At 34.8% G+C, this 21242-nt stretch overlaps 2 protein-coding genes across 2 annotated transcripts; one reads left to right on the top strand and one right to left on the bottom strand.

Moving 5' to 3' along the window:
• Positions 1 to 3445: 3445 nt before the first annotated feature.
• On the bottom strand, positions 3446 to 12015 carry LOC145579734 (uncharacterized). Its single transcript, XM_081636976.1, has 7 exons — positions 11699 to 12015; positions 11515 to 11592; positions 10395 to 10507; positions 9938 to 10065; positions 8714 to 8861; positions 8434 to 8593; positions 3446 to 4023 (listed from the first exon to the last, which is right to left on the bottom strand). Exons 2-7 carry the CDS (start codon positions 11528 to 11530, stop codon positions 3932 to 3934), a joined length of 657 nt encoding a protein of 218 aa, XP_081493102.1. The 5' UTR covers positions 11531 to 11592; positions 11699 to 12015; the 3' UTR covers positions 3446 to 3931.
• Positions 12016 to 13238: 1223 nt separating this feature from the next.
• On the top strand, positions 13239 to 14447 carry LOC145606156 (F-box protein At5g07610-like). The gene has a single exon (XM_081662212.1). The coding sequence runs from the start codon at positions 13239 to 13241 to the stop codon at positions 14445 to 14447; it is 1209 nt and encodes a 402-aa protein (XP_081518338.1).
• The last annotated feature ends 6795 nt before the right edge of the window (positions 14448 to 21242 follow it).

Genomic DNA, 21242 nt, shown 5'->3' with positions numbered 1-21242 from the left:
ATAAGGAAGCAAACAAGGGAGAAGAAAATAATGCGGTTAAAGTGGGGGGATGCTCCACTACACTCGTGCATCTAAGCGCGCATATCTAAGCCCAAACCTTATTATTATAAGTTGCCATTTTTGGGTTTATTTGAAAGATTATACTTGAATAATTTCAATAATTTTAGTTGGTGGGCGAAAATTCTTACGTGTAATTAGGTGTATCTATTATTAGGCGTACTTAAAGATATATTTATTTTTGTTCATTTAACAGTTTTTGTTAAACGTTTTCTTTAGATGTACCTACTATTTGTCTCTATGAATACATAGTAAAAAAACTATTCTCAAATTTGGAAATGATATTAGATTTGGCCTACGTAAAATTATTTTCTAATATTGATTTCTTTGACTATAGATTGGCCGTTGATTATTGCAATTGTTGGGGGAGAATTAAGACGTAGAGAAAGGCAAACTTTCGGTTGGAGCTAGTGAGGTTTAATAAAATATTAATATTTTGCTTGTCAAAAAAAAAAAAGTATTAATATTTTGGGTAGCCCCAAAAATTAAGGGGGTGTATGTGTATGTAAACTTGTGTAGGGTGTATCAGCCGTTTCATGAACCTTTGACTATTTAAGATGGTCTTGGTGTGATGCCCCATGGTGGTTAGTACAAGTATTATTATACTAGCATACTTTATAATTGGCGTTAATTTGCTTAGTAGATTGCACAAATGTTTTAGTTGGCTTAAAAATTAAGGGACTATTTTGACCAAAGGAATTGAATAAAATAATTTGAAGACATTTAGATTACTCTATCTACTTGGCTTTAATTTTGACAGGTAATAATGAAGTAATGACAAAGTGATAGTTGTAAGATTCACATAGCTTGCAGTTACCACTGAAAGTGTATACGGAATATGTTACGATTTAAATTTGTCCGAGCTATAATGTACTGTCGTGTTTATTTATTTAGAGGACGATATTTTAAATGAGATTTCATCTCACACCTCGAGTATCATTTTCAAGTGCGTTAGGGTGTATAATGTTGTCGTCTTTTTCTATTGGATGAGTTGAAATCTTAAGGTTATTGTATGTTGTTCAACCTATGTAGCAAATAACACAAATCATCTACTAGTATATAGTATATACGAAAACACAAATTAAATCATCTACGATCTACCTATGTACTCGTAGCAGATTAGCAGTTATACATGTAATCAAGAGAGATGGATTAGCTAGTTATTACATGTATAATTTAATCATCACTCTTTTAAAGATGTACATTATCAATTTTTTTTAAAAAATAAGATCACAACATAATTAAGATAGTTATATCAAATAATGTAGACAAAACTGAATGTTGATGTATATTACAGCAGCAAACTAGTACTAGTGCTACACTTTATAGATCATACACACATTTGCAACAAGCATAATCATGAGTATGTAAGTGAGATGTTGGACCCAAAAAAGCGATGAACTACTACTTTTGGGTCGTCAAATCATATTATTTGTATGATTATACTAATATAATACTCCTAGAATGTGATTATACACTATGCTTTATTGATGCATGTTTCCTATTCATTGTTTTTGCAGTAGCAGCTAATCACAAACGTGCAATTGCCAACGAAGTTGTATGCCAATTTACACAACAAAACTCTCGATATTTTAAAACTAAGTTACCTCTATTTGGTTCCCTGGTTATCTTAAAAATGTCGGTTTGGCTTCATAGTTTATGAGTTAGGACCACAGCCAGTTTGCCACGTTCGATTTTGAGCTTCATTTAACTTAGCTTTGTTTTAATTAAGGATTTATGAAATTAATGATATTATTTCATTTAATTCGGGTGTAGTACACACGTGAGAAAGGAATAAATGAAATAGCTAATTAGCTAGGAAGTGTGTGTAGCGCGAATATAATCAAGGATAAGAGGTTGGAACAATATGAAAAAAATTAACGTGGATAGTTGGTAAACATGTATGGAAAGTTTATAAGATGTATGATGAACGAATAATGATCTTATAGGTTCAATAACATATAGTCGATGATCATGATATACATACAAGTTGATACTTGATAGCTTTATGCATTTACATAAATCTTGCCAAAGAAAGCCTATACTTGATTTAAAAGTTGTATCATCTACTGATCTACAATTGTACAGAGTACTTTGTACAACAGTTCATATGCATGGCTTACCATTTTGTTTGCACCAATTATCTTTGAGCTTTACAATCTTTAATACTCCGTATATGTACAATCTTACTAATAAGTTTTTATGAAAGATAACCAATTAATCTAAATACCTACCTATGATTTAAAATCATCAACTAAAAGTAAGATTTATTCTATTCTTCCCATCTTTTATTTCTCTACTTTTGTACGACATTACAAACATCTCGTACATTATACAAGAGCAATGATCATCAATAATCTTGCGTGTAATAAAAATGCAACTTTAGAGCATGCAGTGATCATGTAAAATAATTCAAATTTGGGCATTTGGCTTTATAACAAGGAAAGAATATCAACTTTAAAAATCAACTTTCTGCACTCAAACCAGTTAATGCTTAAAATGGCTGGAATCATCTTAAGCAGGCTGTAACTCACGTGACAGGAGAGAGAAAAACATAAACCTGACTACCTGAGTTGAGATTTAAGACATCCAATTAAAAGTCACTTTTCATGGTCAAATCTGACCTTGACTTTAAAACCTGAATGAAACGACATTGGATTGTTGTCGTTTTGTTTTTGTTATGTTCTTGGCCCACCATGACAAAGCTTTAGGGTCCAAATTGCATACTTTTGGCTTTTTTTTAGTGTTAGTGCTAAAGTAGATTTACACTCACAAAAAGGTTTGAGTAAGATGTAGTGAAAGGAATCATTTTTGCTTCATGATCATGAAAGTAAATACATGGTAGAAAAGATGCACATATAGATTGGAAGAGATAAAGGAGATGGAAGTAATAATTCTTTCAGACCTATCCACTTAGGTCCTAACCGTTCTATTCAATCATTTCACTATGTTGATGTTATTGTCATCGATTAATTGATCTTTATTCTCTTCAATTCAGAAAAAATGCAACAATTTGACTTTTACACCTTTTATATACTACATATCAAACTTTTATTGTACATATCTCGACTATTAGCTTTAGTCTAACCCGTCACATGGCTTACAATTTTTCTTGTTTGAGATCTGGTAGTACATTGGAAAATGCTCGTCACTGAGTAATTGAGGATGCTAGTTCAAATATAGATGCTCTAAAATGGCAACCATGGAGAAACTGAGCTGTTGTTTATTAGGGACTAGGGAGGTATATAAAATTAAACGTGAGTTGGGTAGTAGTTTCAAATTTCTTAATGTTTTTTTCTGAAGAGACATCGAAAAAATATGGAACAAAGATAGGCGACAGTAACCACTCAAACTCATACGGAATAGCTGTTAGTGTGGAGTTGGACAATTGAATCACAAGTAGAAAGCTTCTGAAACTACCTCTCCCAGCATTAGTTCTTCTGGAGAAGGTGAATAAACTCAAAACAGACGTCAAAAATAAACCAAATTACAATAGTTTGAAAAATGGTTACTCTTTAAGAGAGCATCAAAAACCGGTTTGCACTGTGAATCTAAGAAGCAATATCAAATACTGGTTTGCACTGTGAATCTAAGAAGCAATATCAAATACTGGTTTGCACAATCAATCAATTGCAGAACTCAGACTGAAGCTATAAAATTATGCAAGCATACAAAAACTGACTCCCGACAAGACAGACTTGCAACCAAGTGAATTCAATTGGCAATTGACGCTATTCTAATGGATATCTATTCCTCCCCAACTCGGCCATAACATAATTATGGCCCAAAGATTGCACATGGAAGCAAAGGCCGCTTGAACTTTTGTGATCAAAGTATCCGATTTCAATGCTGGAATATACGGATCTGTATGTGCTTACATAAAATCATAATCATCAACAGGATCATAACCACCAACAGCAATATCATCATCAGGCTTATCAACAAGAAGCTGCTTCTTCTTTAAGCCTGCAAGACGAACAAATAGATGTTCATAAAAAAAATCCTGACAGGACATGTAAATTTTCAAAATGTTGAAAAAGCAGTGGACAAGCAATAATATGGGTATCCAAATCTCTTAGCAAGCTGAAGAAACCCATTTGAGTAACAAAAAAAAAGGTTTACAAAAAAATCCATAAGTTGGGCCTTTAACCCTAGTTGCTTAGATAATTTGACGACTTTGGATAACTTTGAGCACTTAGAGGTGGACTTTGTTACTTTTCTAATACTAATTAAAATTATTATCAGACACACAGCAATTTCCGAGTATATACAAGAACACAGGAGTCATCTGTACTCAAAGAGCATGTTGTAATTCATGAGCATCCTCAGGATCTAATATACAGGTAATTGGTCCTCAAAAATCATTGTAAATCTACAGCTAGCACAACTTATATATGCATTCAAACCTAAATAAAAGAGCAACACAAAGATGACTACAGAATGTGTAAAAGATTATATTGGACAAAAAATCACCATGATTCAGTATAAACAAAACCCTTAGACCACCAGCCAGAAAGCTCACAAGTTACATTACTCAATTTCACATCTCACCCAATGGGCATGATGCCTAGTACTTGAACAACAAAAAAACCCTAATAATTGCCAAATAAGCTACAGCAGACTTGTTAAGAGGCAAAATAACGAGAACTTTGGTCATATATCCAAGATTTTTAGCAAGTCTTTTAGTTCTTAACTGAATCTACTAATCCAAGGTAAGCTTCTCACGATGTCATCAAGATGGAAAAGCGATGATGGTTCAGATAAGCATAGTACACAGCAGGATGATACACGTGTAGATTTTGAAAATATGAAAATACATCAGCTAAAAAAAACAGAAAGAAAAACCAAAAAAAGTCCCAACTAATAGGTATATTCCTTGAGGGCTCTCCTTGTGGCAATTGAGTCTATCTACAAGTGGGGTAGACAGGGTACAACTGTAAAGAAGGAAGGGTTAAAGGCAAGTGAATTGTTGAGCAGCAGAGATTGGTTTTTATTCTAATATATACATGTTGGTAAACCGTTATAAGGAATATGATTTTCGAAAACAACACCTACTCTTCTATGAATATTTTATATTAATAAATCTGTTGTGAACATTACTGGAACTTCATGTAAGTAAGGTCACAGAGAAAGCAGTAGTCCACTACATAATGAACTACTGAACTAATAAACGGGATAATCCGTCTTCAACAAAATACCTAATGAGATCTACCTCAATATTTTATAGGTTCACACTCCCTGCTCATCAAGCACAACACCAGAAAAATGAAGGCATGTGTATGCCCAACCAAGCTAATTCACCTTAAAGAAGGACAAAGCAGAAATTGATGCATCTCACTTTCAAACTATAAGGACAAAGCAGAAATTGATGCTTCTCAATTTCAAACCATAAGGACAAAACAGAAATTGCTTCTCAATTTCAAACTATAAGGACAAGGCAGAAATTGATGCTTCACAATTTTAACTAAGGTAGAAAATTGAAACAATAGGCATGCATGTTATTAGATGCTAAGTTCCATAAAGAGGGCATATTAGAGAATAGACAAAAACACAAATACATCACACAGCTTTGGTATGTTCTTTTTCTTGTAGATAACAGGAAATAGTGAAATACATTACACAAATACATCACACAGCTTTGGGTCCAATTTGAGGTCAGAATTGACAAAAAATTATCGTAAATGTTTTGTTTTGCCTAATAGAAAATACCTCAATTTGCATAAAACGAGGCATTTACAATTTTTTTTTTCTTCAATTCTGACCTCAAATAGGAACCAAAGTACAAAAATGACCCCCAAAAGGACCAAAAAAAATTTCATCAGATTATTTTAAAAACAATTAGATTTAACGGTTTTCTTAACGACAAGTGGTGGAAAAAAAAAATAGAATTTTTATGTTGATAAAATAAAAATTTGAGAAGTTTTGGTGGTAAAAAACAATTTCGTGATTTTTTTTATTTTATAGTAAAAGTCAAAAAACTTTATTACTCCGTACTTGGACATTTTTCCATAGAGAGGTGATGCAATATCAATCCATGACTTAAGTAAGTTTCAAGCTTGTATGAAGTGACTGCTAATATTGAATATTAAGCTTGAATCAAATCAAAAATTTATTAAAAGACAGTAGAATCAACACCTTTCTAAGTTTGATGGAATCTAAAAATCTTAAATCATCTACTGTTCATAAATAAGATTTACAAAACTCATCTCATACCACTTGTTCAGAGTACTTTAATTCAATCAGAAACCAAGATCAACCCCACATTGGACTCATATCTTCGTTTTTAAGGGTGCAAGGCGCACCAAATCCTTGCGCCTTTTGAAGGTGAGGGGCACTTTATTCATATAGAAAAGAATTAATAATTTATATTAAATAAGTGAAACCAAGATCAACCCCACATTGGACTCTTATCTTCGTTTTTAAGGGTGCAAGGCGCACCAAATCCTTGGAGCCTAGGCGCAAGGCGCGCGCCTTTTGTAGGTGAGGCGCACTTTATTCATATAGAAAAGAATTAATAATTTATACTCCCTCCGCTTCATGTTACTCGCAACAAAGGACATGTTTGCGGAGGCCGAGGCAAAAGATTGAAAGCATGATTATGGAAAAATAAGGGTATATGTTTTAACTATTAATCCAACCCCAAAAAAAGGAAAAACAAATTCGACCTTAATTAAATTAAATACCCACCACCACCCACACCACCAAGCAGCAACCGAAGCCAACCACCACCACCCAGCATCACCAAAACCACCCATCACCACCACCACCCAGCACCACTGACGCACCCAACATAGCACCGACCACCCAACACCGAACCCTGCACCACCACCCAACACAACCATGTTCCCAACAATACCACAAACCCAGCACTACCGATGCATCCAACACCACCCACGAACCCTCCAATCAAAACCCCAAAACCACCGTACCCCGCAGCAACTGAAACCAAAACCCCAATCCAACCCACGATGCCCAAAACCCCACTCAAACCAAGAACTAGCAATCAAACCAAATCCGAAATCAAACCCACAAATCGAAACCGAAACCAAACCCACAATCGAAATCAAACCCACAATTTGAAACCGAAACCAAACCCACAATCCTTCTCTGTAATCAATTAAAGCTTGAATTAGTTAAATTTAACCATCAAAACTCTTCAAAACTCTAATTTAGAGTTTTGATGGTTAAATTTGACAATAAACCTTTCGAATTTGGGTTTCATTGCCTATGAGGAAACAAAAGGCAAAGGAAGAGACAGAAAATGCGGCGGCGATGTTTGTGGTGGTTTCCTTTAAAGATGGTGGTGGTGGTGGTCGGTGGTAGTGGCGGTGGTGATGGTGGTGGTTGCCATTGAAGGTGGTAGATTATGAAGGAAGAGAGAGAAAATTATGAAAGAAGATGTTGAATGTAGATGAGGGGAATAAATTAGGATGGATGTGGTACTAAGGTAAAATTAATTAACTTTAGGGATTAATTTAATAAGAATAGATTTATAATTTAATTAGGATGTTTTTTTAAAAAAGTAAGGGTATAATTGTCATTTTGCAGCCAAAAACTTGCTAAAAAGGGAAAGAAAATGATTTGTTGCAAGTAATGTGAAGCAGCCATTTAAGGAAACTGTTGCGAGTAATCCGAAGCGGAGGGAGTATTAAATAAGTGTTACAATGAAATTATGAGAAAAGGTGAAAGGGCCATGTGATCAATAACAAGGGTTCTTCAAATTGAATTATATAAATGGTATTTCTCTCTCCACTAGAATTGAAGAAAACTGCCCATGACAGTCTTATGGTATACTTTAGGAAAAATAAACTTACACAATAGCTATTGATGCTTTAAAACATGAAGCGCAAAATAAGGCACAAGAAGAAGCCTAGAAAAAAGCGCAAAGGCGTGCGCCTTTTGTAGGTCTTTGAGCTCAAAGAACTAAGGTGCCAACTCTTGAGCCTCACTGCACCTTTTTAAAACTCAGACTATTATTGTATTTTCATTACACAGACAGCTAGCCATTCGATGAATATATGCTGGTTTAAGCTTTCACTTTGCTGACTAATAAGTAACGTAGTAAACAAATAGTACAAGACTTGTTCCAAAGTTAGCTAGTCGATGTCATAAAAAGATGAAAAACTACTGATAGTAAAGACAGTATTTTTAAAATGAAGAGTCATCTTTACAATCCTTTCTACACCCAACCCGTATTCCAGGTAGAAGGCAGGGAGGGAATGATACTTCTACTAAACATATTACTTGATAATCAAAACAGGTAAAGGCAGCCAAACTTTATCCCCCACCACCCTACGGAAAAAAAAAGGGACAAAAACAAGGTATAAAGCAATAGGTCGCAAACTTTACCAACACAGATCTTACACAGAAGCATACCTGTTTTCTTTTTACCAGCATTGGCCTCTTTTTCTGCCTTCAGCTTTTCATTTGCAATTGCTGTAACAGAGGAGGCAACTTCCTTTGCATCTGCAGCTTTTAAAGAAGTTGTTGACAGCCTCATCACTGCCTTTAGTAACCCAATATAATGGAAACTTTTCTGCATTGAGAAAGAAGTAAAACTTTAGTAATACATTCCTGCATTGTCATATCTGTCAACGAGAAGATATAACTAAAAAGTACAGAGAAAAGGAAACAAATGGAGCTAATGAGACCACACCTCATATGGACGAAGCTTATGAGAAATCAGCTCAGCGTATTCTAAAAAATCACTTTCAGATTTTGGTATGAAGTTGTCTAAAGTCTTGTCATCACCCTTTCTAGCGAATAGCTCTGTTGTGGCCTTGTAATCTGCTTCTTCCACAAGCCTGCAACAAAAAACAAAAGCTAACTGAAATTACAATCTCAAAAATATAGCGAACTGCATCACTCTCTTCAGGTTGAAAGGAGCCTATACATATTATGCAGTACCAATTAAGTAGGGCTGTATGATGCTAAAGAGATATATGTACAAAGGGAGGCAAAGTAGTTATTTCATTAATACAAATGGAAGTAAAGAGCTGACAAGGTAAGTAGCATACACATGCTAAACTAAATTTTTTATTTTAAAAAAAAAAAAAAAGCATCACGAAAACCCCGAAGAAATGGATTTCCCATCTTCTAGAACTTCAAAGAGTGGGTAAGAGTGAAATACCGTAAGAAGGAAAGGTGATTTATCAGTAATTTACTACCTAGGCTACGTAAGTTATTTAAATTCTAAGGTCCAATTAGCCCAATCAGATATTAGCAATTCAAATGATACACAATAAACTACAGATCTTGGCACAATAAACCAACTTGCAAAGTGGAAGATATAACTTTAAGTTCCACACTAAACACCGTGCCATAAATATTGTGCATTTATTAATTTCCCAGAAATTAATAAACATATAATTTCATTTGAAATTACATTTTTGATAAACAATTCTTGATCAATAAGACTCATGATTCCAATTCTAAAGCAATCATAAATTTAGCCTAACTTAATGAGTAAAGTTGGGAAAACCTAATTTAGATAGCACTCTGAGCAATAGAAAGCATGAAACAACACATTGGAAGTCTTATGTCTTTCAGAACAAAAATTAATATCTTATGCATACAACTACACAAGAATGGATGATCCATTAGAATAAAGAAAAAACAACATGCCAACCATCAAGTTAAAGTGGTCAACCAAGCAGAGAAATTTAAGCTAATTGATATAAACATACTAATGAAAAAGGAATCAATGCTAGCCCCAGTACTTCCTTAATCCAAGGTTTTCTTATTAAAAGGTTATTAAGTGTGTCTACAATGATATAGTTCTGCAAGCAACAGATGAACAAAACAAACCTACAAGCCAGTAAAAGTTGTTATAAAAAAGATTTCTGATTAATTATTATGATGGTATGATCCTGAAACTAACCTTTGTTGACGCAGTTTCTCTGTGACAGGATCCAACGCTGTTTCTTCCACATCTTTTCCTTTTTTCCCAGTTTCCTTTGAAGCAGCTTTCTTGGCAGGCTTTTCAGGTACTTTAACTGGTGGAGGTGCCTGAGAAACAAAACAAAAGAGCGTAGAAAGAAGAACCATGAGTAGAACTTAAGGGTACTAATCAAATGTAATGATTCAAAACATACATTAGACATTGACATGTGAGACTTATTGCTTTAAAAAATCTACTTGCCATTGTCAAATTCTATCAGATAATAATATGAACTAGTAAATCACAGTTGAAAGAGATCTGAGGTTCAAAGGTCAGATACCAATACCCATAAGGGCCATAACTAATAAAAATCTACAGGTAAAGAACATAAGAAAAAATATATATTGATGAAGACACTGTTCAACATTGGCACAAAATAACTCCACTGTAAACATACCTGCTCTTCCTCCTCCCAGGATTCCTTCACGTCATCATCATCAACATCTTCATCATCCCAACTACTTTTCAGGATATCCTTTTTGGCAACTTGTGGTGTGAAGTCCTCATTCTCTAAATCAATAGCATAGATTTATTACAGGTCAGGAATCCAAAAAATAAAAAAACATGACCAACAACAGCAAAAGTCTTGAGATCTCTTTGAATAGTATCCAAATTTTGACAATCCTATTCTCCTTAAAAATCAATGCACAAGGATTCTGTCGAACAGAGACTCTACATGAGAACGATTACTGCCTCACCAAAATAAGGATAAAGAGAAAAAATTTCTTCCCAACAGTTGAGCCCCCAGGCTTCCCATTAAACTTTATGCAACATATACTTAGAAAGATCACAATTATATACGTATTCATTATGTCATCTTCGAATAAGTTTGCACCTATAATTCTACAAAATCGAATCACAATTATGAAATAAGCAAAATAGCAAGAGATGTTGACACCCGATTTTTTACACTTAAAAGACACAAGCCTTCGATTACTTTCACATATATAGTGAGCTATTACGTTGGATTAACTTCTATGTCTAAAGATTGATGACACCCGATTTCTTACCCTTAAAAGACACAAGCTTCCGATTACTTTCACACATATAGTGAGCTATTAAGTTTAAGGATTAACTTCTATGTTTAAAGATTGATGACACCCGATTTCTTACCCTTAAAAGACATAAGCTTTTGATTACTTTCACACATATAGTGAGCTATTCAGTTTAAGGATTAACTTTTATGTCTAAAGATTGATGACACCCGATTTCTTACCCTTAAAATACACAAGCTTTCAATAACTTTCACACATATAGTTGACACCCGATTTCTTACCCTTAAAATACACAAGCTTTCAATAACTTTCACACATATAGTGAGCTATTAAGTTTAAGGATTAACTTGTATGTCTAAAGATTGATGACACCCGATTTCTATCTAAATATCAAGCTTTCGAATACTATTGCCATACTTTCGAATACTCAAAATAAATCCTTTTTCTCTGAAGCACTTCATACCAATTTTGAATAGTAAAAATAATAACAATCAAATTTATGAATAATAATCAAAATCTTACCCCAGTCGTCCTCCATGATTGTATGCTTGTTAGATGAAATCAATCAACAATTCAAAGATATCAAATTCACCTCAAACCCTAGACCAAAAAAAAAAATAATTCAATTAATTTGAGGAATTCCACAGTCAGGCTAAAAAAATCAAAAACACATGCAAAAAAAAAAAAAAAAAAAAAAAAATCATACCTCGCGAATCTCGTATGAGTTCGCGCGGTGCAAATCGATGAAATCAAGAGTCTGAACTTTGAGTGAAGAACTGCAATTGAATTTTGATTAAGTTGAATTAGGGTTTAGAGGGCGAAACCCTAGATCTAAGAATTGGAAGTAGAATAGATGATTAAAGGAAAGGAGAAATTGGGGGTTTGATTAGTCTGGAAAAAGTTGGCGACTTTGCGAGTAGAATGGTGGAATACTAATCGTCAAAGTTGCTACGATTATCGTCTGCACTCTTTGTTCTGGTGTATGCTTGATGCTTTTTATGGGTTGAGAGTCCTGAGACTGTGCGGATTATCGCAAGCCCAACAATATATACGAGTATAATCCAGCATGGAAATTACCAATCACCACAAATATGGCAGCTTTTAACAACCAATCGCAATCGGTATACAATACTCCCTTCGTTTCTATATGTTTTTGTCTTATTAGACTTTTAACGGTTTTTAATACTCTCTTCGTCTCATATTATACGAGTAGTTTCCCTTTTCCTAGTTTAGAGATCTCAAATGTTGTTTCTGAAATTATTTTTGGATAGTATGTAAAAATCGTTATACACTCACTTTTTTAACTTTATTCATTGTACTTCCTAAATTACCCTTGTATTTTTTTTTTCACTTTCTATCTCTAAATTTTGTCTATAATTGTACTTTTTACTTGTAATTAATGTATTTCATCCACTTTTATTAATGTATAGGACTCAAGAGCCAATTAATTTGACAAGAAGCTTACAAGTTTAAATCTCATCTACCACTACAATCTCATATGAGAGAACGTGATAGGCCCTGAGCTTCTAGGCAATGTAGAGCAGCAGTTAGCGGAGCCGAGCGGACATTAGCAATAGAGCACGACATAGTAGAGTAGAGTAGAGCATGCAGGACATATTTCAGTAGAGTACAGCAGGGTTTCCAACACAATGCACAATAGATTAGATTTCAGCAAAGTAGGGGAGCATATCAAGGCAGAAAGACAAAATAAAGCAAGCATAACAACTCAAAAAGAACAAGGCCTATATACACCAATATTAGGCTTCAACTAGGGGTGATTAACTATGATCTGCCCGATAAAATGGTGGGTTTGGACAAACCAAAAACATATATTTTTTTTTAGTTAAAAACTCGAACCAGCTCGAAAAAGCCCATTTTAACCGGACAATGGCTTGATATTTGATGTTAAGGCCCGACCTTAACCAAATTTTTATCACCTCTTAGATGACTTTGAACGGTCTTATGTAAAGTAGTATTAGCAAGAGACTTTTCATTGCCTTCACGCAATCTTTTATGTGAAGTCTTTGAATATGCTTAATATTACTTGGTAAATCAATGTTACGAATTGAAGGACATAGTCTTAATCAACGAGCTTGAAACACAAGTAATCATTTTAATAAATTATAAATGCATATACTTATATTATTCTTCACATCAATTTTATATGAATCAACCAGAAGCATACTTTGATAGTATCACATTATATAAACAAACTTGTATTAAGACTAAATTCAATTAAAATACTAATGAAGAAAGCAGCATCAATATGTACAATATCAGCTGATTCAACACTAATTGAAGCCATTATTGGTAACAAAGACTTAGCAGATGAAATATTACTCAGTTTATCTCCAAAATCTCTAGTCAAGTCCAAATGTATATCCAAGAAATTTCTTTCTATGATCTCAAATCCATATTTCGAACGTCGTTATTCCCTCCTTCACCCCCCTTCTTTCTCTGGCCTTTTCTTGGTTCCTACAATTATCGGTTACAACCCTGAAATCGAATATCTTTCTCTAAGTCAATATGATCATGATCACCACCCAAATGGACCGTCGATAAGCTTTCTTACCACCCAAGGTTTCAAGATCTTACAATCTTGCAATGGGTTATTGCTTTGTTCAAGAAATTATTTTGGCAAACAACACATAACAACATATCATGTATGCAATCCTACAACGCGACAATATGTTGATCTCCCTAGGAATACCTTCATGAAGGTATATCATTTCGAGCTCTCATTAGCTTATGATCCTTTAAGATCGCGTTCTTACAATGTTATTTGTGTTCAAATACTTGATGAACATCAAGGCCTATGCCAAATTTCAATTTATGAATCAATAACTGGTCTATGGATGCCTCACAATGAGCTCTTTGTCGCGCCTGAGGGAATAGATTTTGGTCACGCGGTTTATTGCAATGGTAACATCCATTGGATTAAGGGCTCTAAATCTAAGGGATTGTTTTTCAATATCGATACTAAATGCCTCAAATCATTGCCTGAATTACCAACGAAAGAGCATGATCTTCCTCATCAATATATATACGAGTACTTAGGCCATTCACAAGGCTTTTTACAATATGTTGTTACATCTCCTAGCCTACGACATTTTGAAATATTCGAGATGAACAAAGATTACTCAAGATGGTTGTTCAAATTTAGGATCGACCTTGGTGCATTGGCTCGCAAATTTCCAAGCATGGCTCGTAGGTCTCTTGGTGGCTATATTATGGACTCGAGCTATGAGTGTGATGTGTTATCAGTTTTTCGAGGACAAAATAATAATAATCATTATAAGGTTTTGCTCTCAATCCCCGGTGAGGTTATTGCCTACAATCACAAGATGAAAACTTCGTGGAAAGTTTGTGACTTGAAGGTTCGTGCTCAAGAGAGGCGTGTATGGTATAGAGTTTACTCTGCCTACGAATATTATGAAACCATTTCTCCTCTTTAACAAAGAGGACCAATTCAAGGCATACTCCATGAATCCATGTAGACTTTGTATATAAGTGTGAACTGTGAAGGCTTTGTTGTTTGAAATGTGTAGACTTTGTATCTAAAGTAGACCGGTCTTTTATTAACATTATTACAGTTTGTAAATAGAGAGGTTACCATTTCTGTGCCATAATTATTTTCGTGTATACTAGTTTGAAATTTGACCATTTTTCAGCCCAACTCTTGTTTGTTTTCATAAAATTAGTGTATCGTGACAAATTTTTGAAAGGAAGATTTAATAAGAAGGGGTTTAAGTTAGGAAATAGCAATGAAGCAAAAAAAAAAAAGGAAAAATTGATGGGAATAATCCCACCTTTTGAGCGTCGGAGATTAATAATCCCACCTTTGGGATATTTTTAAATAATCCCACCTTTGTTATCAATCCGCTTAAAATAGTCCCAGGTGACCAGTAACCGGTTGAAGAGGTAATTTTTTTTTTTATTAAGTTAATTTTACACGTGTCATAATTTGATTCGTCCAAAATGAAAAAAAATAATAAAAACAAAAAAAAGAAAAACAAAAAAAAAAAAAAACCAACACCACCTCAGCCACACCACAACCACCACCATCCAAACCCATAATCAAAACCACTACCCCACCACCCAGACCCAAAACCACCGCCACCACTAGCCACACCCGAAACCACCGTACTGCAATCCACCCTAGATAACCCAACCCCAATACCACCTTCAAAAAATAAAAAACCCACCAATCCCAAAACCACCTTCAATAATCGAAAACCCACCAATTCGACTGAATCGAAGCCGAGGAAAAGGGAGGGAAGCCGAGATTGGGACGGAGGAAGGGGACGGAACCCACTAGTGCCAGACCCTCCCCCTCCCCTGAACCACTACGCCGACGACAACCAACCCAACCCCAATGGTGGGATTTCGAAAAATCGAAACCCACCAGACCAGACTTAGAAGAAGAAGGCTGAATCGGGACGGGGAAGGGGCGAGGTGAAGAGGAGGGAGGTGTACGGTGGTTTGGCGCCCAGAATCCGACGGGGAAGGGGCGAGGTGAAGAGGAAGGAGGCGTGGTGGTGGTTTAAACGTGCCTGAGTTTCGTGGAATCGTGGGTGAGGGAGGGGGTTGGTGATTCAGGTGGTTCAGGGGAGGGGGAAGGTCTGGCGCTTCCACCAGCGCTGTCGCCGGCGTCGTGTCTGAGGGCTTGGTGGTTGGAGACGCTTTGCAGGGGATCGGAATCAGGGGCGGGGATAGTGGCTGGAATTGGTGGGTTTGGTTTTTAAATTATTAATTTTTTTTCCAAAAAAAAATCTATTTTTTTTTTCAAAAAAATTATTTTATTTTATTTTTATTTTTTTGACCAATCACAGACTGCCACGTGTCATGTAACTTGTTATAACAGGTTACATGACCGGTTGGGACTATTAGGAGTGGATTAGGTACAAAGAAGGGATTATTTAAAAATATCCCAAAGGTGGGATTATTAATCTCCGAAGCTCAAAAGGTGGGATTATTCCCATCAATTTTTCCAAAAAAAAATGAAGATTTGATTTTGAGCAAGGAAGAGGAAATTCACTATGAAATCTGTACAGTAACTTTATTTCACATGTATTTATACAAAAGAATTTCAATTTGTCAAGACATATCAGACAAATAGCATAAATCTGTATATACAGTTATACAATTGAAGTAGTCAAGTGTTTAAACTACATATATACAACCAATACAATAGGAATTAAGTTGTTAAAAAAGAAACAGGGGAAATGCTCTCAACAAAGTCATAAACTTGATATATACCATACCATACTTTCTTCTCTTTTTCACTTTTTCTTGATTTGTATATTTGCCTGGAAGTCTTTTCCTTACAATTATAGGAAGGAGTTTCTTTTCTTTGGTTGAAGGATTGAAAACATAATATTTTTCCCCTTTGCAATAAAGCAACAATCCATTACAAGATTGTAGTAGTGTGACATTAGTCATGTCTTCAAAGGGAAAAACCGGGGTAATTGATTCATTTTGATCACCAAGGCAGATGTACTCGATTTGATCATCTTTCTTAGTTCGGTATTTTGGGACTAATAGGAGGCCAGAAAGCGAGGGTGGATGACGACGATTGTACCTTGATACAAAATATGAACTGGAGAACAATAAGCGCCATAGAGGTGATACCTTTCTAAAGCTGATAAGTGGTTTCACATTCAAGTAGAGTGAAAATTCACCTACCAAATCTTCATTGTTTGCAATAGTTTCAGCTGAGTTTGTGGTGTTTGATAGTGTAGTTGAATTGATATTAGTTATTTGAGGCATTTCAAAACTCGAAATCAAGGCTCGAATTAGAAAGGCTGCACGCCCCAGCAATTTTCAATTAACTGAATCCTGCTTTATCATATCAAGGTAAAAGACTATGTCAACAATGTGACTAATTCACCATCTCAATTTTATCAAATTGGTTGAATGAGCTTATTCATGTTGTTTTCATCTCCAATAGAATTCGTTTATAAATAAACAAATTGCATAGTAGTATATTATTTAGGTAGATAACTTGCTGTTGTGTTTATGATAGGATTAAGTCATCAGAATAAAAAGACTACTTTAAGAGTATAACTTATTGCAAAGTCTTCCTTTGTCTACTTCAATTCTAAAATAATGGTTGAATGAGTTCAGTGGAGAAGGGAAGACCACCTCAGTTAATCTATAATTAGGACTTTTTGGTGGAAGTCAATGGTTTACATTAATTTTTCCTTTAGATCATGAAATAAGCCTTTATCACCAAATTTTTGTCCATATAGTTGGGACTTTTCAACGGGTGTCATATCGTGTGATGATAGGTCTAATGACATAGTGCGGTGGACAGGGCCGTTTCTGAGATTTCGGGGGCCCATGGGCAAAAGAATAAACCGGGGCCCTATTATATTTAGAATTTTTTTGGTTAATATAGAAGAGGTATTTTTTTTCTATATATGTACTTTAATATGAACAGATTATCATTCTTAAAAAAAAACACTTATAATAAATTAAACTCAATGTAAAAAAAAAAAAAAAAAATACTTCTATATACTACTACAACTATATGATTTGAAAAAAAAAAAAAAAACATTACGATTGATTCTCTCTGACGAATAAAATTAATCATTCTTCACTAACAAAAGAAATATGATGCATGACAGGATGGAAAGTGTTAAAAAAAAAAAAAGCTTAACCAAGAAAAATATAGCATGTTAGCTCACTCGGAGCTTTTTTTTTTTGAAGGAAAGATAGAGCTTTTTTTTTTTGAAGGAAAGATAGAGTATAGCTCAGTAGCTCACTCGTTGCTTGTTTAATCATTTTATCAATTTTGGAAAAAAATACTTAATCTAAATCCATAAATAAATTTATTTTTTTTAGGAACATAACAACACATAGTTTTATCATAATAAGATTAATAAGAAGAATTTAGGCTATAGTGGTTTATATATATACTACACATATAGTAAATTTATTTAAAAAACAAAAAGGAAAAAAAGAGAGAATTGGAGCTCTATGGGTAGTCAAACTGCTGACTTAGGAGTACAACAAGTACTCACAAACCATTTTTTACCACCAAGCTACAGAGATAATGATGTTGACAAAAGCATCTCTAAACTAAATAAACTATACTCTTAGACTTAAAGCTGGAAATGAGGCCCTCTCTATCCGTGGGCCCTAGGCGGGTGTCCCGGCTGCCCTGGGTCAGCGACGGGCCTAGCGGTGGGAATTTAAATTTTAATGGAGATCCGCCCCGTTTAGACGAGAACGGTGAAGGTTTGGTGAATGATGGGTGTGGTCGTGATGTCGTGTAGATGGAGACTATATATTATTAGTACCCGCTATAGGCCTATAGGTTGTGAGACGGGTATGGATTTTAGGTTGTACTCATTCATGCCTTTATCGTAACATACCCCTCAAGATCATTGTAATTTTTATTAATTTTATTTACGAAATATAAGTTTATCACTTCTATTTAGGGGTGTACAAAAACTGGCCCGGACCTGAAAACCGACCTGAACCGGACCTATTGGGACCGAACCTGTAGATTTAGGTCCGGTCCCGGTCCTTGAAATTCAAGGATTCCGGGTTTCAGTTCCGGTCCGGGTAAAACCCGGAATTTTCAGGTCCGGATCTGAAACCGGTAAAACTACCTTTTTTTTATTTAATAAGTCTAAACATGTCCATTAATAGGTCCATAACAGGTCTAAACAGGTCTAAGTAGGCCCAAACAGGTCTAAACAGGTCCAAACATGTCTAAATAGGTCAGCAATTTTATATTATTTTTAAAAAAGGAAAAAAAAAATCAATAATCAGGTCTATTCAGGTCCAAACCTGGACCGGACCTGATTTTTCGGGTCAGGACTGAAACCGGACCTGTTGATTCAGGTCCGGTCTCCGGTCCTTAAAAATCAAGGATTCAGGTCCGGGTCAGGTCTGGTCCGGTTTTGGACCGATGTACAGCCCTACTTCTATTAGTTTATCCACACATATAAGGGTTGTATATTAATTTTCTACGTGGAAACCAAAAGTGTTAGCTCATTTAGTGTTACGTTTCTTAATAAGCTTAAATTTAATCCATAAATACTGGATTAAAAAGTCCTATTAACAATATAAAAAAAATAATGTGTACGTGGAAGCTTGTAGGAGGCTAGTGTTTATAACACTAGAACTTTCTTACTAAAAAAATTAGAAATTTCTAGGACATTAAAGTTTCCATGCACTTCAACACTTAACAAGGAAGTATATAAATAATCACCCCTTCATTTGAGCATTGTACTTAGCTTGTATTTACCTCAAATAATCCAAGCAAACTTAGAACTGTGTAAGGCTTTTTTTTTTTTTTTTTTTTTAATGTCATAGTTTTACAATATTGTTAGGGTTTCTATAAATAAGGTCAAATTATTTTATTTATTTATTTATTTTATTTAAACTCAAAATTTTCAATATAAGTTCAAATTCTTAAGAATTAAACCTCAAATTGTTGGTTTAGACAACATGACAAATAAAAAAAAACAATCATATGTTTAATTTACAATTTGGAAATTAATATTTTTCATCCTCATGATCTGATTTGTTGTTGCAAAATTACTACATAGTTTTGTCTCAAAACACGTTTGATAATGTACAAATACTTGGCCATAAATTTCATGAATTAAAAGCATGCATATTGAGCAAATCTCTTACCATAATACTTCATTTACAAATGTTGGTGGTTCTTTCAGTTCACTATTAGGTTAACTATTTGTAAATAATTCAATGTTGTGTGAATTATTATATATATGAGTTAACTATATACAATATAATATTTATGTAGCAACAAAATTTTTTTATTTTTTAAATAATATCACGTAATTTGTTAATGCATAAATAATTTAAATATAATTTATTTCATTTTATTTCAACAATAATACTTAAAGATTACATAAGTTATGTAAATAATATCAAAAATGTGAACATTCTTTTCGATACATTAAATCAATATATGTAAACACAAATTTTAAATCCGCAAATAAAGTGTCAAAATAAATACAACAAATAAGATTTTAATAATTCAACAATTTTAAATATTACAATTTCTAATATGATATTCAATCTCGATTTCAATGACACATCAATTATTTGTTTTGATGGTCTAACTTATTTATTGGTTATAAAAAAAAATATATTGAATTAATTATCTTAAAGTATTGGAATACGAGCTTACTCCATTTGTCGGCTGGGGGTTAGGCGTATGCAAACTGGTCATGCTACTCACTGTCTCTGATAACATAAAGATCTTCTTTCGAACAATAAGCGGAAGAGGGAGACGAAATAGCTAATTAGGAAAATTGAGATGCAATAGCAATTAAGACAGTGGAGTTGACCCAAAACTTGAAATCCTATCCATAATAATCTTTGTTCATCTGATCAAGATGTTTTTGAAAGACTTACCATGAACCTGGATTGTATGTAACATATTAGAAATTACTCTTTTAATGGTGTAATTGTACAAGATTACATACAGGTATTTTTCTTATTTAAGAACAATAATGCGAACTTGAATATAATTGGAATACTCAACAAATACGATTACAGTTGTGAAATGGAAGAGAAAAATAAATGTTTCTTTTATATTCCATTTTTTTTAGATAACAGGTGATTGGCCTTAAGTTCATTATCTCAACTTTAATTCCTCTCATTCCAAGTCTACGAAACGATGCCCGCTTTAAGGTACGCACTTAGGGGTCGTTTGGTTCACCCAAGGGAATCGGAATGGAATGAAGAAAGGTAATCAAAGAGAATGGAATGAAACTCATTCTTTTTAACATGTTATTTGTTTTTAAAAAAAACACCCAAGAATCACACCACCATAGCACCACCACGACACAACCGCAACACCTCCAATTTCAACAGTTATAGGTACCTACATCTTAGCCGTCGCCGCCCTTCTTCGCCGCCACTCCCGTGCTCGAAAACCACCCCTCCCAATCTCCCATCACGCAAAAACCCTAAATAATCCTCCCTCTCCCCTCAAAATCGTCGGCCGTCGTTACCCCCACCCTCGTTTTTGAGGGGAGAGGGAGGGTTTTCGCGTGAGGGGAGAGGGAGGGTTTTCGCGTCAAGGCAAGGGAGGGGTGGAGAAGGACCGGTGATCTCCGGCGACGATGGGGGGAGGAGTGACGATCTCCGGCGACAGATGAGGAGGGAGCAAGGTGGTCGAGGGAGATCGGTCCTTGGGCGGCGGCTGATGAGGAGGGGCGGCGGCTGATGAGGAGGGGCGGCGGCGACGACGGCGAGCAGCG

Source organism: Chenopodium album, chromosome 2 (assembly GCF_948465745.1).
Source record: "Chenopodium album chromosome 2, dcCheAlbu1.1, whole genome shotgun sequence".
Taxonomy (NCBI): domain Eukaryota; kingdom Viridiplantae; phylum Streptophyta; class Magnoliopsida; order Caryophyllales; family Amaranthaceae; genus Chenopodium; species Chenopodium album.
Note: the sequence above shows the minus strand (reverse complement) of the source record. Positions and strands in the feature narration are given on the sequence as shown.